The sequence below is a fragment of the Ahaetulla prasina genome, chromosome 5 (genome assembly GCF_028640845.1).
Source record: "Ahaetulla prasina isolate Xishuangbanna chromosome 5, ASM2864084v1, whole genome shotgun sequence".
In the NCBI taxonomy this organism is placed as follows: Eukaryota; Metazoa; Chordata; class Lepidosauria; order Squamata; family Colubridae; genus Ahaetulla; species Ahaetulla prasina.
Genome location: NC_080543.1, coordinates 60,476,007 through 60,498,000, shown reverse-complemented (window position 1 = coordinate 60,498,000; position 21,994 = coordinate 60,476,007). Strand labels below are relative to the sequence as shown.

The 21,994-nt window shown below is 35.1% G+C and overlaps 1 protein-coding gene across 7 annotated transcripts in view; it reads left to right on the top strand.

Annotated features, from left to right (window-relative positions):
• PRDM15 (PR/SET domain 15) overlaps window positions 1-21,994 on the top strand; it is a 48,177-nt gene that overhangs the window by 1,631 nt on the left and 24,552 nt on the right. For 5 of the 7 annotated variants that reach the window (XM_058185513.1, XM_058185511.1, XM_058185509.1 and 2 more), the window contains exons 2-11: window positions 5,440-5,476; window positions 9,846-9,939; window positions 12,335-12,488; window positions 13,503-13,749; window positions 15,784-15,897; window positions 16,434-16,661; window positions 18,229-18,376; window positions 19,165-19,343; window positions 19,872-19,966; window positions 21,701-21,788. In XM_058185513.1, the coding sequence (XP_058041496.1) occupies window positions 5,440-5,476; window positions 9,846-9,939; window positions 12,335-12,488; window positions 13,503-13,749; window positions 15,784-15,897; window positions 16,434-16,661; window positions 18,229-18,376; window positions 19,165-19,343; window positions 19,872-19,966; window positions 21,701-21,788 (1,384 nt within the window). Of the gene's footprint in view, window positions 1-951; window positions 1,014-5,439; window positions 5,477-9,845; window positions 9,940-12,334; window positions 12,489-13,502; window positions 13,750-15,783; window positions 15,898-16,433; window positions 16,662-18,228; window positions 18,377-19,164; window positions 19,344-19,871; window positions 19,967-21,700; window positions 21,789-21,994 lie in introns of those variants that run through there. The other 2 variants (XM_058185512.1, XM_058185510.1) reach the window with 2 other exon arrangements.

Below are 21,994 nucleotides of genomic sequence, written 5' to 3'. Positions count from 1 at the left end.
TTTCACTGTTTTCTGACAAAACTTAATAAATATGCTGTATTACATGTACTTTGGAAGAACCAGAAGAATGACATTTGGACAGGGACACTTAATTATACTTATATGATGTTTTAGCAGAATATATGCTTTTATTTCAGACTTATTTTTAAATTTAACTCTGGATTTGTAGTGATATTTTTTCATCTTAAAATGTATATCCTATATTTTCTAGAATTTTTCCTATAGCTCATTTTATTGCAGCACTTTATTTCTATCTCATTTCTAAAGTACTAATTACTAAAATCTCACCTAATTACTATTCTGTAAATGAACTAAATTAGAACTTGGAACTAAATTTGTTAACTTGATTTACTTCCAGGTAAGTGAGTATAGTTTTAATTTTATTTCTTCCACTCAGTTGCACTGATACATTCTGCCTACTGTACTCTTGGTATTGGTTATAAATGGGATGACATTTTTATCACTGAAGCAATATTGCCAAAAGTATATTGCATTTTTCTTCAGTATGAATGGGTAACACAAATTTAGCAACTATCTCTGGAGCCAGTAGGGGTCAGTTGTATCACATTCATACAAGCAACCAAGGACTACATTTTAAAGGCGTTGTTCAGGCTTGAAATTAAGGCAATCTTAAATACTGGAAGAGAGTACTGTAAGATATGAAGTGGATTTGGGGCAGGAATCAATTCAAGTATGAATTCATATGTTAATCTGTCATCTCCCACCCGTACTTCATCTTATTTAATATAAATGAATTAAAAATCTGTTGATTGGGCAAATAGTTTTATAGTATATGTTTTATCTTTTAAATCCTGCATTGTTTAGAGTTGATGTTAAACAGTTCATTCAGATGGCCATCCTTTTCCTCAACACTCACTTATGACATAATGATATGATCTTCTGATTGTGTTTTTATATTTATTAGATTTTTATCTCACTTATCCTGAAGAATAATATACCACTGAGCAGATTAGGAATTGGCCCTTTGGTCTCTGAAAGTAGTATTTTAAAAGGTAACAGAGAACCATTTTATTCATAGGGACATAAGGGTTTAGGATTTTTTACAGATATCCTATATCTCAGTGTAAAATATATTAATCTTGTTTCTGTCATTTTGTTGGTGTATCACTTTATAAGATTGAATAGTAGTTTCATTCCCCTTCATTCTTGCAATGTCTGCTATGAAATAAGCAGAGCAATTTTGATCCATTGCTTACCTGTCTTCCAAAGTTTATAGCAGAATAAGAATTAAGGAGATTTGTTTTGAAACCGCAGTTCAACATTCTTTTTGCAATTCTACTGGTTTAAGCCTCTACTATTGGAGTCTGAGATTTATTCCTGAGTATTCATGTATCATGCTTTTATGCCACTCAGAGAATGTTCATCTGACTATACAACTAACTTTTAAAACTGTAAGAATTAAATAAGACCTCATAGCTCTGACCCCCACCCATGTCCTTTCTCCAGTGAAAGCACATCATGATTGCCAATATATAAAACAGTATATATAAAACAGCTATATAAAACAATAAGAGAATATAGCTGTTACCCTAATATTGATAAGCAAGCTTCACTGAATTCAGTGATTTTTTTTCAATTGAGGTATGTATAGCATTGCATGATGAAAGTTCTAAAAACTAGGAAATACAATGATACATAAGTTTTTTTAGAAAAAAAATGCTCAGAGTTATATTCATAATACTATAAAACATGCCTGGGAATCAGCCTTGCTGAAATAATAGAATCCTGTAGAAGTTTATAGTTTAGAAGAAAAAGAATACCATGTAAACTATACACTGGAAGGAAGGTAATATTTTCTGTTTTAGAATTAGATCCTAGATGCTTAAATCTCATAGAACCAATGTTCTTTTGTTAGGGATTAAAAATGGCTTCTGTTTTGAAGAATTGTACCTGGTGGATATAATCCACCACCACCCCCTCCCCGGCTAAATAGAATCCTGAGGTCTCGTCCATCCAATCAAATCTTTGGGCAGAAATGGTAGGAAGTAGTGAATTTTTGTAACACATACAAAGAAGATTCAGGAAAGAGATTGACTACTGTCCCATTGTGTGACTATATTATGTAACTCATCTTTCAATGATAATTCTACAATAAAATATCAAATTAATGGAATAAAGGTGGCCAAAATTTAAGCACTACAGCAAAAACATAGAGTTTTACATCAGAAAGCTCTTATGCAGTATGCAGAATTGATTGTTAAGAAAAGCAGTATTATTTTGACAAAGAGCAAAATGTTTTTATCTTGGTTTAAAGATTAGATATTGGAGCAAAATGAACTAACTTCAAAGGTCAGCTTTATCAGATAATTTGCCAATTTTATTATCTAAATTTTCATGCCATCAAGTTAGTGGTAACTTAGTGACCATTCAGATAGATTTTTTTCCATGCTAGTCTGTCCCTATGTTAGTGTTTTCAGGTCTTGAAACAATGTACCCATTGCCACTGTAACTGAGTCCATCCATCTTGCAGCTGTTGTCCTCTTCTATTTGAATCTGCTTTTCCCACCATTAAAGCCTTCTCTGGAGAATTAAGTCTTATGCATTGATCCATTTTTTTCAGCCTGGGTTTTAGTAAACCAGTGTGAAATAGTTGAATAGTACTTAATATAATTTAATATATCAATTTGAGTATACATGCAATGGGAAACACTTCTATTGTGAGTTCCTGTTAATAATCTATAACAGTATTTTTCATTATTATTTGGATTGCAAAGAAGATCCTCCATATAGCAATTTAGCTCCATTGAACTATGACTGATGAACAGCTCTATTAATCAGTTGTTCACTCTAGATTATTAAGATGAATGGTTTTTTTAAAAATCAAGATCAGTAAATGTAGTAGAGTATTTAAAGAAGTTCACATTCATTTCTAAAAGTAAATGAAATGTGGAACTGGTCCTTTTTGCACAGCTGTATTAGTTTGAAAAATGTGGTATGTTTAAAGTGCTGGACTAGGAAGTGGAGATCCATGTTGCAGTCTACTCTCAGCTACAGAAGCTCACTATTGAGCGATATATTGAACGAGTCATTCTTTGTCAACCAAACCTATCTCAATTGGGTGGTGTACTGTATATATTGCCTTGAGCTCTTGTACAAAAGGTGGTATATAAATCTAATAAACAAGAAACTATTTGTTAATAAGCACTAGAGTTTTATGATTTATTCTTCTCTTACAGTATTTTCTGTGGGGTCTTGGTGCTCTCTGAACCTGGTTGTTTTCTTAGTGGTAATAGCACTGATGATGTTACCTAGTTTGGGTAATAAAACATCTGCAAGAAAACAAAGCAAGCTGAGAGAGCACCCCCTCATTTCAACCCGGAGCGACAAATATTCTCCTTTATTTCTATTTTCTGCATTAAATCATTTTTCTTCGTATGAGGTTTTTTTTTAAAAAAAATAAATGTACATTTTATGTTTTGTGAAAGGACTGGATTGCACACTTTGAATTGATCTGCACTGTAAAATAATGGTTTATTGACAGGATGCAAATTTCTGTCTATCTGGGGATTGCACCAACTTTAGCCACTTGTCTGCTAAATACATCTGGGAGGGTTTTTTGGTCACTTTAGGGATAGGTGTGGTTCATGGAGTATCCTTTTGTTGCAGCAAAGATAGATGTTACACCCAAGGCTTTGTTTTACACAATATTGTAAAATATATTGCTTTCATTTTTTAAAAATAACATGATTTTAAATATTATGAAATGTGGTTTTGGAAATGTTCTTGAAAGCTTATGGGGCAGAGAGGATGTGTTTTTCAGCCTGGTTCCCTGTTGCTGACTTTTCCCTACGCAAGAATATATTTCTCAGGAGGATTACTAAATGTTTCTACTTTTTCCAAAGTGAAAAAATGCTTCTCTAAATCTCTGTAAGGTTGTCAAATTTGACCCTTCTTTTCATGTGAATCTTTTTTGTAGTATCCTTACAGCATTGTTTCTCAACCTTGTCAACTTGAAGAGGTGTGGACTTCAACTCTCAGAATTGAAGTTGCTGGCAGGGGAATTCTGGAAGTTGAATTCCACACCTCTTCAAGTTGACAAGGTTGAGAAAAACTGCCTTACAGTCTTTTTGAGAGGGAGGCAGGTAGACATACAGTAACAATCCTAGCTAAAGCAACTCTTTTTTAAGTTTTTCAGTTTTAAAATAGTATTTTCCCTCTTTTTCAAACACAGCTTTTACCATGGATACAGTCCAGCACACTTCATGAACAATGTGATCAGGCCAAGTATTAGTTGAGCTGCTTTTCTCCACTTTAGGCTGCTCTGGATACACATTCTCCCTTCTACCTTGTTTCTCCCAAAATAAAGACATCCCCTGATAACAAGCCCAATAGGGCTTTTGAGCGCATGGCAATAAGGCCAAGCGCTTATTTCAGGGTTTAAAAAGGAATAAAACAGGGTCTAATTTTCAGGGAAACATGGTAGTTACTGGGCACTATTTTGCCATTATTATTTTGCCATTATTACCATTGCCACCGTTACCATTTTGGGTTTGGCTGCAGAAAGAAGATTGGACACCTTGTTCCATACAGTCGTCCATGCCTGCTAGTCGGACTGGCAGATCCCAGTTACAGAGGAGGAGCATGAGTTGAAGTGGGAGGAAGTGCTCGTGATGGTCACAAATTCTTCTCCGTACACATGAAGCAAAATGTTGTTTCTGAACATGGACTGAGCAGTGCTACCTCTGAATCTAAAAATAATCCAGTGACATTTCTTATCCCTTACTTTTTCTCCAAGGCATTATTACTCAGCAATTAGAACAAATGTCAGCATACTTTTCTGCCAGTTCAAGAATTGGTAGATTGCATCACAAATGCTTAGAAATCTTGGGAGTCAAGAAAAAGCATTGGAAGACATTAGAAGTCTGACATTTACAGCTCCTTATTCATTCATTCATTCATTCATTCATTCATTCATTTACTTATTTATTTAATTAAATTTAGATGCCACTGTTAAGCAATTCCTATATCCATAAGGAATTTAATAATATTGACTATATCACAACATATTCCTTGTGTGTCTAATCACACATGACCAAAGAAAGTATTCAATTCAATTCAAGATGTGATTTTTAACTAACATGGGTAACATGGCTGGTAAGTCACATATATGGAACTGAGTTTTGTATTATGGACAAAAAATAATATAAGCTTTGGTACATTGGTATACATAGTGATATACATATATTTTTCTTTCTGGAAACTATTTCTTTTGGAATGCTTAGTAACTCAGACAGTCCTTAATTTAAGCCTATAGATAATAGAAAATCAGATCAGAAATAATATATAATTGCAGATACTTCATTTTACTCATGGTGTATATTGTTTTTAAGGCAGGAAAATTAGTAAGCTTTAAGATGACTTAGTTTTATGGAAGACATTCTAATCTGATTGATATTTCTGTCCTTTTGGTTTTGGCAGACACCAGAAATGGCTGAAGAAGGTGGTGACTTTATATGTAAGTGTTCAAGAAGGAAGAATTAATCATTGCTATGACTTTGTGCTGTTAAAATTGAATGAGTCATTCTGTTCTTCTATATTAGTCATTTAATAGAGTAAATGTAAGGAAGAATACAGATAGTCCTCAACTTACAAGCATTCAACTTTACAAACATACAGTCGAATAGTTTTGTAATGACTATTCCCATGAGGATTGGTGTCGATGTGATTATGCAATAGTTTTTTTAAAAAGGTCCTTGGATGGCTGCCTTTGGACTACAGAACTAAGTGAAAAATTTGTTATTTAAGCAAAATATGAGGGATGAATATGGAACAATAGGAAACATCTTAAACAAGAAGAAACCTAATTTTGTTTTAAAATTTCCAATTTATTATTTGTGATTTGTAATTATATTAAAGAATGATTTCCAGAGGCAGAGGAAGAATGTAAGAATGGAATAGCAGACTATTCCCACGAAGATGGTTCTGTTGATATGGTTACATGACATATTTAGAAAGGATTTAATAGCTGCTCTCAGAATTATGTTAAGAATTTAAGTAGAGAATGTTAACATTTATGTAAAAATACAAGTGACAACTATGCAAAAATTAATGATATTTTGGGGAATGGAGGGAAAGATTGTAGAATAAACTGGGATAAAATGGAAATGAGTGTTATTATGCAGAGGAAAAAGTTACTTTTTTTGTTTTTAAGAATAAGTAGGGTAATAAAAATGATTGGTGATAAAAACTTCTAAGGAAACAGTTAAACACAACGGAGGAATAATTGGGGGAAATAAGTAGTAATTACCCTTTTAAAATGTCAATTTTTTTGTTTTGGATCAAAACTGATTAGATGGAAAAATTTTTTAAAATATATGTTATTTAGAGGCAGAGGAAGATGATAAGAGAAAATGGTCTTTGTGAGTTCAGGACTATTCCTAAGTAAGAAAGAAATTGTCTATGTGATCGCTGGGCAGTTTTAAGAAAGAGTTGTTAGATGGTCTGATCTCTGATTAAGTAATATAGATATAAGGTTCAGATTTGTGAAATCTAAGAAGTTAATAGAAGATTCATTAATGATGTTTTGGGGAATTAAATATGGGGACTAGACTTCATTTAAATATCTTTCAGAATGGGATGGAATTGATTTTTCTTTTTTATTACATATGTGCAAATAATTAAATTTAAGAAGGAGAAGAAAATATTTTGTATTAGACCATAATGGGGAGTAAAAATTAATATGCTCAAGGATGTACCTGACCAATAATCTGTTCACAATGATTTTTTAAATCATGTTTATAAAAAAAAAATTTTTCAAAAAAAAAAAATTACAAACATACGACCATTGTACATTTGTTTAGTGACCAAAAATACAATGGCAATGAAAAAAGTGACTTATAACCATTTTTCATATGACTGTTGCAGCATCCCATAATCAAATGGTCATGTAATCAAAATTCAGACGCTCGGTAATTGCTTCATATTTATGACAGTTGCAGTGGCCAAAGGTCATGTGATCACCTTTTTAAACTTTCTGACAAACAAATTCAATGGCAAAGCCAAATTCATTTAACAACCATGTTACTAAGTTAACAATAGCAGTGATTCACTTAACAACTGTGGCAAGAAAGATTGTAAAATGAGACAAAACTCACTTAAAAACTATTACACTTAGCAACATAAATGTTGGGCTCAATTATGGCCATAAGTCAAGGACTACCTGTGCTTCTGTGGCAACAAAACAACAATTTTAACTCATTGCCTTTGTATTGTACTAAAGCTATTTTACACAGGTACTAATTTACTTTTTTGGTAGCTAGTTTTTCTTCCATGTAGACAATGAAAGACTCACCTCTGTCTCATTGGATGGCCTCACTTCTTTCAGCATTATTTTATATTTAGTATTTTTGTTCTTGAAAGCAGAATGCAGGATGCTGGAAGGAATGCTATCATGCTGTTAGCTCCTTTGAATGTGATACTGTGTCTCCGGTTTCTCTCATTCCCATACAGTAATTATTTAAATAGTTCTATGTTTTAAACAGAGCTTTTGTCCCCAGATAGCTTACAAAAGAGAAATTTAATGAAAGTGCGTTCAGAAAATGTTCAGACCCCCTTCACTTTTGTCAATTTTGTTATGCTGCAGCCTGATTTTACAGTTTTTGAAGTTTATTTTTTTCTCATTAATCTACTCTCAGTACCCCATAATGACAAAATGAAAACAGAATTTTAGAAATGTCTAAATTTATTAAAAATAAAAAACTGAAATATCACATTAGCATAAGTATTCAGATCCTTCACTCAGTACTTTGTTGAAACACCTTTAGCGGCAATTACAGCCTCAAGTCTTTTTGGGTATGAAGGAACAAGCTTTGCACACCTAGATTGGGGGATTTCCTGCATTCTTCCTTGCAAATCCTCTCAAGCTCAGTTAGGTTGGATGGTGACCGCTGGTGGACAGCCATTTTCATGTCCCTCTAGAGATGTTCAATAGAGTTCAAGTCAGTACTGGGCCACTGTAGGACATTCACAGAGTTGTCCCTAAGCCACTCCCGTGTTATCTTGGCTGTGTGCTTAGAATTGTTGTCATGTTGGAAAGTGACTCTTCTTTCCAGTTTGAGGTCCTGGGCACTGTGGAACAGCTTTTCATTGAGGATATCCCTGTACTTTGCTCCATTCAGTTTTCCCTCAACCCTGCCCAGTATTTCAGTCCCTGCTGCTGAAAAACACCCCTGTGGTGTGATGCTGCCACCATCATGCTTCACTGTTGTGATGATATTTGGCAGGTGATGAGCGGTGCCTGGTTTTCTCCACATATAATGTTTAGAATTGAAGTCAAAGAGTTCAGTCAGCTACTCTTACACATACTGTAAGCATGTGGTTTGCTGATTTTTAATACAGCTTCAAAACTATATTGAGCTTCATGGATTGTCCAAGGCATAAAGGATCATGCTACAGGTAGTCATCATTTTGTGAGCACATTTGAGACTGGCCACTCGGTCATTAAGTGAAGCAGTTATATAGTGAAACTGCAGTTGTGCCTACAATTTCATTTCAGCTTTCCTTTGCTTTACAGACCTCTGTGAAAACTGTAAATATGAGGATTGGTCACAAAGTTACTTTTTTTATCACCATCATAACAGCAAACAGTAATTAAATGAGGTAGTTGCTTGTACATGGACAACTTGTACACTATTCATTTATTGGTTCTGTATTACTGATAGTAATAGCAGTAGCAATAGCACTTAGACCTATATACCACCCCATAGTACTTTACAGCCCTCTCTAAGCAGTTTACAGCATATTGCCCCTAACAGTCTGGGTCCTCATTTTACCGACCTCAGAAGGATGGAAAGCTGAGTCAGCTTTGATAGGTAGAATGCGTCTTTAAAAAGAATTTCAACAGTTGGCAAAACTTATTTCAGAAGTGTGCATTTTATCAGCATGGTAAATAGATATATGTGAGACATAATTCATAAATGCCAAGACTCTGGGATATACTATCAGGGAGCAGAACTGTCAAAAAACAACAATGCAGGTCTGAAAAAAAATAACATTTCATAATATATATCTTTTAACTGCTAAAGTTAGCAGTTTAACTGCTAAACCAAGGTTAAGGTCTACTTTGCTAGGCTGCAGTGTAGTTTTGTTTTTCCTACTCACTTAGCTGTATTTTAATTGATTCAATAGTGATAATAAAAAATGTCATAGGTTATAAATATAAAGTAATGTATTTGTGTTGCAAGTTTGTAAGGTTGGGAATAATGCATGGTATTGTTTCCAAATGTTGGTGTGGCAGTTGGGTTGGTAGACATCGCTGCCTCTCCTTATCACAAAATCTCTAAAAGTGTCATACAAACAGCCTGCGATTCCAGCAAAATGGGGAAACACTCAGAGTCAAATTGATAGATCTGAGAGTAGAGTTGTCCTAAGAAATTCATCCTTGTCTTTGTAATTTTCATGTATACCCCAGAATCCATTCTTTTTAACAAGATTCCCAAGGATTCCTGACTAGGATTTTTGCCAGCCCAGATTCACACACCTGAATTTTGATGGAATCCCATTGATCTAAAATTCTAAAATTATTTTCTCACTTTAATGTAATATGTTTCTTTCCCATTCTTTAGAGTAATAAGCTTCATCTGTTACACATTTATTGGAAATGTATTTTTATATACAGTATGATAGAGAAATGGTTTATAAATTCAGTATAATTTTACCTACTGCCTCATTGAAATCAGTTGAAATATGTTGTTGTTACATTTTTGCTATTAAATGGGCTATTTTGAATTATTAAATACCACAACTGTTTGAAATAAAGATTTGAAATATTCAATATAGCTACTTGCCAATTTATGAGCAAAGGGCACTCTTCTTTTCTCTTCCAGGGTGTGAAGATTGCAATCAGTATCATGATTCAGAATGTCCAGAGCTGGGTCCTGTGGTGACAGTCAAAGACTCTTTTGTGTTAAGTAGAGCAAGGTAACTTCTACAATATTGCATTTTAAAAATAAAGTAAGCATATTTGGCAATATTTCAAAAGAAAAGCCTCTTTGTGAACTTGAATTTTGCTTTAGGTGTTACATTTTAAATGGAGACTGTTCTAGGTCTTATGTTGATTTTATCCAATTTTAAATGTCAACTAAAATGAGCTAGCATGTGTAGTGTAGATTAAAGAGTTGGAAAAAGACTGGAGAAACACATGTATAAGCCTACCTTCAGTCATCAAAATTCATTGAGTGGCTTTGGCCCAGCCACCTTTTTTTCAGCCTAGAGTTCCTGAAGGAAAGGTAAGATGGAATCTAATAGATAGTCATCATGATCATTATCCGTTTCCTCAGATTAGCCTCTGGAGTTTTTGAATATCAAGAAGCCAAGTAATGGTGTATGAACTACTCAATTTCAGCTAAGTGGAAATTCATGACCAATTACCTTTTCATAGGGTTAGAGAAGTATCCCAATCTGATGTCTACAGAACACGGCATGTAACATTCTTGAAGTTGTACTTTCTTATTTCAGAAGTTTATCAGGATAGGGAAGCCTCAGAGAGATGGCAACTTTCTAGGATTTACCAGAAAAAACAGTGTGAGAGATTCATGAAAATTGCACTGTATTAGTAGCATAAAATGGGAGCAAAAGAAGTCTTGTTTATATAAGGAGGGCAGGTAGTCCTTATATAGCAGTTAGCTTGGTCAGTGATTGTTTGCAGTTATGATAGTTATGTAAAACTAATTCTGCAACCAATTCTTGTATTTGCAGGTCTGAAAAGCAAAGCAAAGGTGAAGTAATAAAATAGAATAGAATAGAATAGAATAGAATAGAATTTTTTATTGGCCAAGTGTGATTGGACACACAAGGAATTTGTCTTGGTGCATATGCTCTCAGTGTACATAAAAGAAAAGATACGTTCATCAAGGTACAAACATTTACAGCACAATTGATGATCAATATATCAATATATATCATAAGGATTGCCAGCAACAAGTTATAGTCATACAGTCATAAGTGGAAAGAGATTGGTGATGGGAACTATGAAACGATTAATAGTAGTGCAGATTCAGTAAATAGTCTGACAGTGTTGAGGGAATTATTTGTTTAGCAGAGTGATGGCCTTCGGGAAAAAACTGTTCTTGTGTCTAGTTGTTCTGGTGTGCAGTGCTCTATAGCGTCGTTTTGAGGGTAGGAGTCCAGGATGCGAGGGATCTGCAAATATTTTCACGGCCCTCTTCTTGATTCGTGCAGTATACAGGTCCTCAATGGAAGGCAAGTTGGTAGCAATTATTTTTTCTGCAGTTCTAATTATCCTCTGAAGTCTGTGTTTTTCTTGTTGGGTTGCAGAACCGAACCAGACAGTTATAGAGGTGCAAATGACAGACTCAATAATTCCTCTGTAGAATTGGATCAGCAGCTCCTTGGGCAGTTTGAGCTTACTGAGTTGGCGCAGAAAGAACATTCTTTGTTGTCCTTTTTTAATGATGTTTTTGATGTTAGCTGTCCATTTGAGATCTTGTGATATGATAGAACCCAGAAATTTGAAGGTTTCTACTGTTGATACTGTGTTGTCAAGTATTGTGAGAGGTGGAAGTATGGAAGGGTTTTTCCTAAAGTCTACCACCATTTCTACGGTGTATAGTTTATAGTTTTATAGGTTTATAGTTGTAGTCACTGAACAACTACCTATACACATTTGTAAATCCTATTTTGAAAAACCACTATGTTTCAGGAAGTGAAATCTGTCTTTACCTGTTTATGTAAAGACAAGCTAAAGCATACACCACTAAGATTAGTTTTCTCTTGTCAGACATAGTAATGCTAAATTTTCAATAAATATAACTTACAGTGGAGATTTGTTTTAATATACCATCTAGTCTGTGAGTATTTGAATTCTTATTACCAGATATAATTTATAATGTGTCAGGAGGTTTTCTGTTTTTGTCTTTGTCACAGCAATGTGTTATAAATGTGCAACTCGAGTCATAACTGATAGAGTAAGAATAATACAGAAAAAAGGTGTGAAAATAAATAGTTCCCACAAAGGTTTTTCAAGCCTTTCCCATAATTGTTTCCAATAGCATGCTTTTTATGGAGCAGCTTTGGGATAGAAAATATTTTTTCTCACTTTCAGTCCCAGTTCATTTCAAATTACAAATGATCAGATAGCAGGAGATACATGGGATTCCTGTTCATTATCATACAGTAAGGTCAAAGAGTATAACCTGGTTTTTCTTTTATATTAATTATTGTTTTGCTATGTGACATTTTTGCAGAGAATCTTCCTTATCCATGTTAAGATGTTGGGTTTATTCTATAAGGGTTGAATTCTTTCTTCCATGCCTATTGCCAGATACGTTTTAGCACCACAATATTCAATTTTTAGATCATCCCTTCCTTCCAACTTGGAGATCAGACAACTTGAAGATGGGACTGAAGGTGTTTTTGCAATAACTCAACTTGTGAAGCGTACCCAGTTTGGTCCCTTTGAATCCAAGAGAGTTGCCAAACTAGAAAAGGAATTAACATTTCCACTGAAGGTACAGTGATTCCAAATTCAGGTTAATCGATTATAAGGACTTTGAAAATATGTCTATCTTTCCCTGATCTGATGCCTTCAATACTGTAGATAAAGAATTTCTAAATGAGCATTACTATGTTCATTGAGAATTACAGTCCAATACTACATTTGTTTATATATAATTTTCAGATAATGTGGAGAATAAAGACAACGTTGTTTATAGCGTTGGACAAATTTGATTCTCATAATATAGATGAAAGTAGCAAATTTAAAACCCTTCCTGCAACAATTCAACGCTTTGATCATTGTAAATGGTGTCCTTGTATCTTGCCTTTGAGTTTCCTAAGGGAATACTGAGCTAGATAGATTTTTCAATCAGATATAACAAAGCAAACCTTGTATTTGTATTGGGGACAATTAACACTTCCTGTCAGTATTCCCTTAGGAAACTCAAAGGCAAGATACAAGGACACCATTTACAATGATCAAAGTGTGAAAGGTAAAGGAAAGATTCTAGCAGATCTATGAAGAATGAAAAAGAGAATAAGCAAGACATATTAAAATCATGTTAAATAAATTAGTAAATGAATGGCAATAATGTAATAATGTACCAAACACAATTCAGATTATTCAGACCAAGAATTGGAAAGAAAGCCAAGAAGCTTTTAAGAGCCCAAGCAATTCAGATTATTATTTTCCTCATCACTGGAGCATGAAATCTAGTTGTTTCCATTTTTTCTATGCCATTACAGTACTATCTGGACATAGCGAACAGATTGGAATCAGGTCATGCTTGATTCTAGGGGTTTCCCCAATTTGAGGGGGACCTTGGGCCCATTTTGCATTTTTAAGAAGTGTCATGGCATACAACTATAAAATAGTGTGAAATATTTGAAATGGCCAGGGCCACATTGGTCTTTCTTCTGGAGAAAATAGCTCTAACAAAATAAGTGAGTCATTGTACGGTTTTTGACTTTATCAAAATGATCATTAGAGCATGTTTGTATTGATGTTCTACATGGGTTTTATATAGGTTTTTCAGAAGGAGGGGTCTCCAGTCTATTTTGATACATCTAACGAAGACGACTGTAACTGGATGATGATGGTGAGACCTGCCAGTCTATATGAGCATCAAAACCTGACTGCTTTTCAACATGATAATGACATTTACTTCACTACTTCTCGGGACATCCCTCCAGGAACTGAGTTAAGAGTATGGTATGCAGCTTTCTACGCCAAAAAAATGGAAAAGTCAGTTCTAAAGCAGTGCATTGTCAATGGTATGTTTGGTTGTTTGTGGGGAGGTTCTTTACTTACCATATAGCATTTTCTCTGACTCCGTTCTTGTGGATATTTTCCTGGGGTGGGGATATTCATGCAGGCATCTTCTCCATATCAAAATTGATAGATTATTTTCTCCGATTCACATGTTATTTGAAGGTGAGGCTGCTAAATTGGATCCAAAGATATACAAATAGAACTTTGCTTCCCATCTCCAAGCCTTTGATGAAGTTCAAGAGTCCTGTGGAATGGAATGTGATAGGCACAAGGATTTCAATAGTTGGGAGAAAGAAAACAATTTGATAGTAATTTTACCTTGTGCAGGCTAAAGTGTGTTTCTCTTCTTTCAAAATACGTTTGGACCCAGCCTATTATATGCAGCCTGTTTTATTTTGTTTGACAGAGACATAGGACACACACACAAAAAGAATAATCTGAAGACTTGAGATCAAGACTTAATAAATCAGTGTCTCAGAGATGTTAATTACTGAGAATTATCCACAGCCAATGTGTAAGTCAGCAACCACATCCAAGGAGCATGGAGCTAAAAGCATGATCCACTAAGCATTTCATGCTCCAGATCCTGAGCATTAGCTGGGCTAAACAAATTTGATTTCATTAACTATCTCAGATTCTGCTACCACTTTACATATTTTTCCTTCCCAGACTTCACTTGGTATTGTTTATCTATGTGGACTATGTTAATCTACCTACGTAGTTACTAGGAATTGAAAATGACTTGATAGCACCTAATCAATCATTAGGATTCTGACTTCCAATCAGTTTGAAGTTGAAGTTGATATTGGAGTTGTTTTGGACTGATAGGTTATGGATCAGAGTCATAGCTTCAGATTTTATAGTGTTGGAGCTTCTTTAGCCTCCATCATTTATCTGAGCTCTAAAGGGGGTGAAAAAAGCCCAAGATCCATATTCCTTTTTTTTTTTTTTGCATTTATATCCCGCCCTTCTCCGAAGACTCAGGGCGGCTTACACTATGTCAAGCAATAGTCTTCATCCATTTGTATATTATATACAAAGTCAGCTTATTGCCCCCAACAATCTGGGTCCTCATTTTACCTACCTTATAAAGGATGGAAGGCTGAGTCAATCTTGGGCCTGGTGGGGCTGGAACCTGCAGTAATTGCAGGCAGCTGCTGTTAATAACAGACTGTCTTACCAGTCTGAGCCACAGAGGCCCCATTTTCTCTGACATCTTCCCTTACCCCATGGAGGATGAAACCAGGGTGGACATGATGCAGCTTATGTACCTTTCAGCTGGTTACTTTAAAACACAGAGCTTCAAAGAATTGTGTTTCAACAGAAATGCATAGAGAATGGAGGAAGAAAATGCTGCTGTTTAAACTTTGTTTATCACACTATGTTCTGTTAAGAAAGAGAAAATACATACCGTGCATATCATGTGATATCCTCCAGATCTGGGTTTCTGTGCTATGTTTGTACATAATGCTAAATCAGAATTCTTTAAAACTTTGTTTATTGAACAAACTTTACCTAATTGGTTTACACTTAAGACAAAATGGGTGTGTTAAATGAGGTTTGATCTCTCCATTTAATACCCAGTAATTAGCTCCATATATGAACAGTGAACTAGGACTATGTTAGAATGACATTTCTTAGTTACCTATATTCCTGGCTTGTCTAATTTTTCTGTATGTATGATGTAGTAACTGATTTACAACAGAAATTTCAAATATCCCACAACTCTTTGAAATAAATAATTATAACTGATTCTCTTTCCTTTCTCTTTCTATGCACACCTTGAAAAATATTGCTAAATTAAATAGAAAAAATATATACCTTGCCCTTAAAATTCTTGAATTTTATTTTATTTTAACAATTTATATTTCAAGCATTTGTTAAAGTAATAAATGACAAATTACCAGACTGAAGATGGCTTTGGACATTAGTGAAGAACTGTTCATCAATCTATGTGCTCTGTTAACATTGTTACAGAAATTTGCTAAGTGGGAAAAGAAGCTAATAAAAACATGGTCTTTTTAATATGTGTTTAGCTGTGGTGGAATGTGACCAACAAAGAAATAAAAGCACTTATCCTGCTGCCTTTTCTTTTGAGAAGCTCAAGAAATTAGCCAAGAATAATCAATCTGCCAGAACTGATCCTTCAGGTATCAACACATTTTCATCTCTTGTATATGTGTACAATATAAATCTGGAATATTTTGTATTTGTGTATTATCCCACAAAGTAAAATTGCAAATGTTATCAAATATAAATTGCTTTGCGGTGATTTTTTTTTAGTTCTGTATTTTCTCTCAGCCATTTTTCTATGAGATTTCAGCAGAGATTATTTTGAGGCCAGTTATTGACAACTTCATTAAATTTCAAAGAGCTGGTGTATATGATTTAAAAGATCATACAAAGGTCATCATGCCTTTCAAAAAAATCCCCTGATAGTGAGGATTTGATGATTTATATGGTAGTAAGTTTACAATGTTTTGTATGTTATGGTTGGAGGTGGTAACATTCATGGTCTTTTATATCTTGGGTGATATTGATATTGCCTCAGCTTTGTGCAAAGGGTGAAAATATAAATACTATTGACTTCAGAGGGGGATATTAAAATATAGATTTTTAGTTATTTCTAAAGTTCAACTGGCCATGATCCCCTGTGATGCAGATTCTTACCGCTTTTTCCTTGTAGAACATGGGCAGGGTCATTTGGAGCAAGCTAAAACAGTTACACAGAGCAATCAAAATGATGTTCATCTTGAGAAGGCTCTGGAAGTTACCGATACTGATCAGCCCATCATTATCTGTGAAAGTGCCAATTCCCAAGTGGATATGAAGAAAAAAACTCGACGGGGCAGGAAAGCCAAAGGAGCAAAAGTAGAAACACCTCTTGTGATTGTGGATGATAAAGATTCTACTGGTGAGACTAGGAAATCGTTAAAAGTAATCTCCATACTTTATGTTTGATGTTTGATACAGTAATAATTAAATAATTATTCTAGAATGGCAAGTGTTTAGTAAAGGAGTGAGGCTTCATCTTCCACCTTATGATGTAATTGCATTAGAGAACTTGTGAGAAAGGCAGTGGCAGGAAATAAGGCAATGCATGGAGATGCAGGAGAGAGTTAAAGAGATGCACTGGGGTGAGTGAGTGGCTGGGTCAAGTGCAAAAGGGCTGAGGGAGGGTGTGTAGAAGAGGGAGAGTCATCCCAGCCGCTTGTGATCTTCCCTGCTGGCTTCCACATGACCATGGGGCACTTGGTAGCAGTCATTCAGTGTCATTGTAACTTGGAGGAATGTGTAGCCTAATAGTTGTAGCTCGTTGACTTTCTGGAGAGCAAAACTTGTGGATAAATGCAGCTGGCTTAATGTAGGTCTAATAATTGTTCCACCTATCTCAGGATTATCTTTTCTAGCTTTCTAGACTCTTGGTCAAAGCAATTTTTTTTTTTACCAAAACAGGCATGACACTGGCAATCTATAATTAGGTATCCTGTCACTTTTTTTTCCCACTTCAACATATGAAACAGGTATTATATGCAAGTTCCATAATTTGCCTTTTTTTTTGAGTTCAAAACTTCGGGGATTTTGAAATTCATTTTAAATGGTATCAAGGGATAACAAGTTACATTTTTCAAAACCTAAATTGTTTCCAAAATTAGTGGCATTCCCAGCATACTGAATTCCAGTACGCTGGAATTCACTATAGCACAACTGCCGAAAGTTCTGGTTCAGCTATTATTAATTTTCATTATTTTAGTTTTCTCACAGAATATTTGACAATTTGTTCACCTTTTTTTACTGTGTAATATAAAATTACCAAATGGATAACTTAACTAACAAAAATAAATATCCTAAAAATGGCTTTGTGCCTTATTGTCGTATATTTACTATTCATGTTATAGTAATAGAATGTCAGTTATTAAAGGGCTACTATAATGTAAAGCCAGATTACACATCATTAAAAGCAGTCTCTACATTTCTATTTGAATAATGGTCTTATCTGTGTATCAGTTACAAAATGCCACAATGTACAATAAACAAAATAGCATTGAGATTGTAATCACGCTTATACTTTTTTTTTATTTATTTACATTTATATCCCGCCCTTCTCCGAAGACTCAGGGCGGCTTACATTGTGTAAGGCAATAGTCTCATCCTATTTGTATATTTATATACAAAGTCAACTTATTGCCCCCCCAACAATCTGGGTCCTCATTTTACCTACCTTATAAAGGATGGAAGGCTGAGTCAACCTTGGGCCTGGTGGGACTCGAGCCTGCAGTAATTGCAAGCAGCTGTGTTTAATAACAGGCTATCTTACAGCCTGAGCCACCCATGGCTGTTTAAACTTTGTTACTTATTTTCTGAGTAAACATATATATGAATCAGCTTTGAGTTAACTTGGGTATAGATGAACAAGTTAATCAGTTTTTTTAAATGGTATGCTTATTTTTTTTCATAATTCATTGGTTTTTTCTTGGTAGCAGTGAACTCAGTGGACCATGTGGCTGAAATTATCACTGAGGTCCCACCTGATGACACAGCGATTCCTTCAGCAGCAGAAGATCAAATTATGGAGCTGATGTTAGCGAAGCTACCCAGTACTGCAAACAACATGAGTTCATTAACAAAGTAAGCTTTCCCTACAAAGAAAAAAGTCCTGCTCTAAGTCCTGCTTTCTTATGATAACTCTGCTAGATATCGATCACTTACGATGATCATGAAGTGGAGGACATCTTATTGGAAAAAAGATAACTTACCATACTAAATATAGTGGAACATGGAAATGAATAAATACCTTGTTATCTATAATGACTATGAATAAATTGGCATATTTATACTGACAGTGAATACCAGTAGTCTTTGACTTATGACCACAATTTAGGCCAAAATTTCTGTTGCTAAGTAAGACATTGGTTAAGTGAGTTTTGTCCCATTTTATAACTTTTCTTGCCATAGTTGTTACGGGAATCACTGCAGTTCTTAAGTTAGGAACATGGTTGTTAAGTGAATCCCCATTGACTTCGCTTGCCAGAAGATCGCAAAAGATGATCACATGACCCAGGACACTGCAATTGTCATAAATATGAGTCCGTTGCCAAGCATCTGAATTTTGATCATGTGACCATGGGGATGCTAAAACAGTTGTAAGTGTGAAAAACAGTCATTAAACGGTCACTAAATGAACTGTTGTAAATCGAGGACTACCTGTAAATTGGCAGTCTGCTTATTTAGGTATATAAATATCAACTTACATTTGTAATAAAAGGATATCCACAGGGCGACCTAAATAGCTTTTATCAGTATGGCGTCCTGCAGATGTATTGGGAATGAAAAACTAGTTCTAGTCAGCAGTGAGTGCAATATATGCTGATTTATTTTTATTTTTGCTCATTACTGCTTTCTTTCTAATCTGTTAGGTTTCCTCACCATCAGAGCTCTGTATCCCTTAAGAGAAGTTTAATCCTTTCCAGCCGACACGGGATTCGACGCAAGCTGATCAAGCAGCTTGGGGAACACAAGAGGGTGTATCAGTGTAGTATCTGCAGTAAAATGTTCCAAAATAGTAGCAATCTTAGTCGACACATCCGCTCTCACGGTAAATTTCAATTTAGCTGGATTCTTCTTTTACAAAGCTAATTATTGGTGGAAGAGAAATCTTTAATGCAGCATACAAAAAGCAGAGAACATTTGGAAGCTGAAAGTAATAATTAAATAGATCAACTGCAGGTATTCATGGCTTAGGATAAAGGGATGGTAAAATGATTTGTCAACTTCCAGGAGGAGCACTTGTTTGTTTCAGAGACATTGGGCAAAGGAATTTGCAGGACCTGTATGGATTTTCTAATTTCAGCAATCCTCAATTTCTGCTCCTTTAAGTAATTAGGAATATACCACTGACAATCGGATTTTTAAAACAGTTTACAAAAACACAATCAGTTCATAATTAAAGGCTCTCTAATCTCAGGCTAAATATAGACTGCTAAATTTTGGAAGCCATGTGAATCCAAGTTGATTTGCTTTACCTAACCTAACTATTTCATAATTTTATGGTTTAAATGTTATTAACTTTTCCTAAATTTTCCAGCTTTCTAAAAATAATGAGTGTCTTTAATTGGTCCTTTAGGTGACAAACTATTCAAATGTGACGAATGTGGTAAGCTTTTTAGTCGAAAAGAGAGTTTGAAGCAACATGTTTCATACAAGCACAGTAGGAATGAGGTTAGTATGGTACTTCTTCATTTATGGAACAGAAATGGATTATGCAAAGACATTGGTCAATTTCATACAAAGCCAAGAAAGAAGATAAATTGCAAAAAAAAAATCCCTTTCCATGATGACAAGGCAGAAAAATTACAGTTCTTTTAAAACTATTTTTTTTCCTTTTTCAAACATTTTACAATAATGTTTCTTGTTGCTCTTAATGAAAGGAAATAAAATGTATGTATATATTTATTTGTTTATATATTTTTCATATTCTTAATTGCCCATCTCCCTCAGAGAAGGGCTCTGGGCAGTATACAATATAATCAAAATCAATCATTAAAATCAGAATATTTTAAAAAATTATACAACATAAAAATGTCAAAAGGTGAAAAATTCTAAAATGGTGGATTAGCAATTGTTAATACATGCGGGTTGGGTGGGTTTCTCATGGGGCCAGCTACCCCATGGTTATGTGGGCTCATGTGTCCCCCACGCAGGGCTACACAGCCAGGTTTTGACCCCTTTGCGGAAGGCCAGAAGATTGGGGGCTTTCCTTACCTCTGAGGGTAAAATGTTCCACAATGCAGGGACAGCAGCAGAAAAAAGCCTCTTCCTTGACCCCACCAGTCGAAATTCTCTGACTGAGGAGGTTTATAGCACGACCTTCCCTGCCTGAACATATGGGTCAGGGTGATGGGATGGAGTGAAGCTGGTTCTTAGGTAACCTGGCCCATGCCATGTATGGCTTTATAACTAATGACCAACACTTTGAATTGGACCCATAAGCAAACCAGCACCCAGTGCAATTTACAGAGCAAGGGTGTTGTATGTGCCCTTCGTAGGGCCCCCAATATGGCTTGTGTGGCCGCACTCTGCACCTGATGAAGCTTCCAGATACTTTTCAAGGGTAATTTTATGTAGAGCACATTGCAATTGTCCAATTGGAGATGACCAGGGCATGAGTGACTGACTGGAGCTCCTCTTTTTTCTCTCTATTCTTAAGTCCTAGCAGTAGAGAAGCAACCTACATAGGCATTCTCATTACTGCATATGGGAGGCTTATGTAGATGGCCCTTCCTCTCTGCTTTTCACTCTCACTCTCTTTTGACAGGGAGTTCCATTTTATCGTCCAGCTATGATATCCTCCCAGGAACCATAGACTATATGCATAGTTATTTTGCTTCCATATAAATCTGGAACCTTTACTGTTACAAAAGAGCCTCAAAAATCTTTGTGCAAAGCTTCCTTTTGATTTAAAGGTGTCTGATTTTCCTTGAGATTATTTTTAGGCAAAGTTCTATTATGGAAACAAATTAAAAACCAGTACAAGTAGTCCTTGACTTACAACAGTTCATTTAGTGACCATTCAAAGTTACGATGGCACTGAAAAAAGTGACTTATGACTGTTTTTCACACTTTGACCTCTGCAGCATCCCCATGATCATGTGATCAAAATTTAGATGCTCGGCAACTGGTTCATATTTATGACCATTGCTGAGAGCCAAGGTCATGTGATCATTTTTTGCGACCTGACAAGCAAAGTCAATGGGGAAGCCAGATTCACTTAACAAACAGGTTACTAATTTATCAACTGCAGTAATTCACTTAGCAACTGTGGCAAGAAAGATCATAAAATGAGGCAAAACTCACTTAACAACAGAAATGTTGGTGGTCAATTGTGGTCGTAAGTCGAGGACTACCTGTATTTTAAAAGAATAAATTATGACATATTTCTTGCGCCTCCTCTAGGTTAACAATGAATATAGATACAGATGTGCTACGTGTGAGAAAGCTTTTCGGATAGAAAGTGCATTAGAATTCCACAACTGCAGGACAGGTATGATAACAATCAGGTAACTCTGGTTTATATGAAATGGTATTGGATTTCAATTCTCTGATAAGAAAAGACAAATACAATTGAAAAGTAGCTACAGATAGTCCCTGAATGACAATGGCAATTGTCGCTAAGCAATGTCATAAAGCACAGTGTCACATGATTGCATTGTTTAGCGATGGTAATCCTTGCAATCCCTGTTACTATTC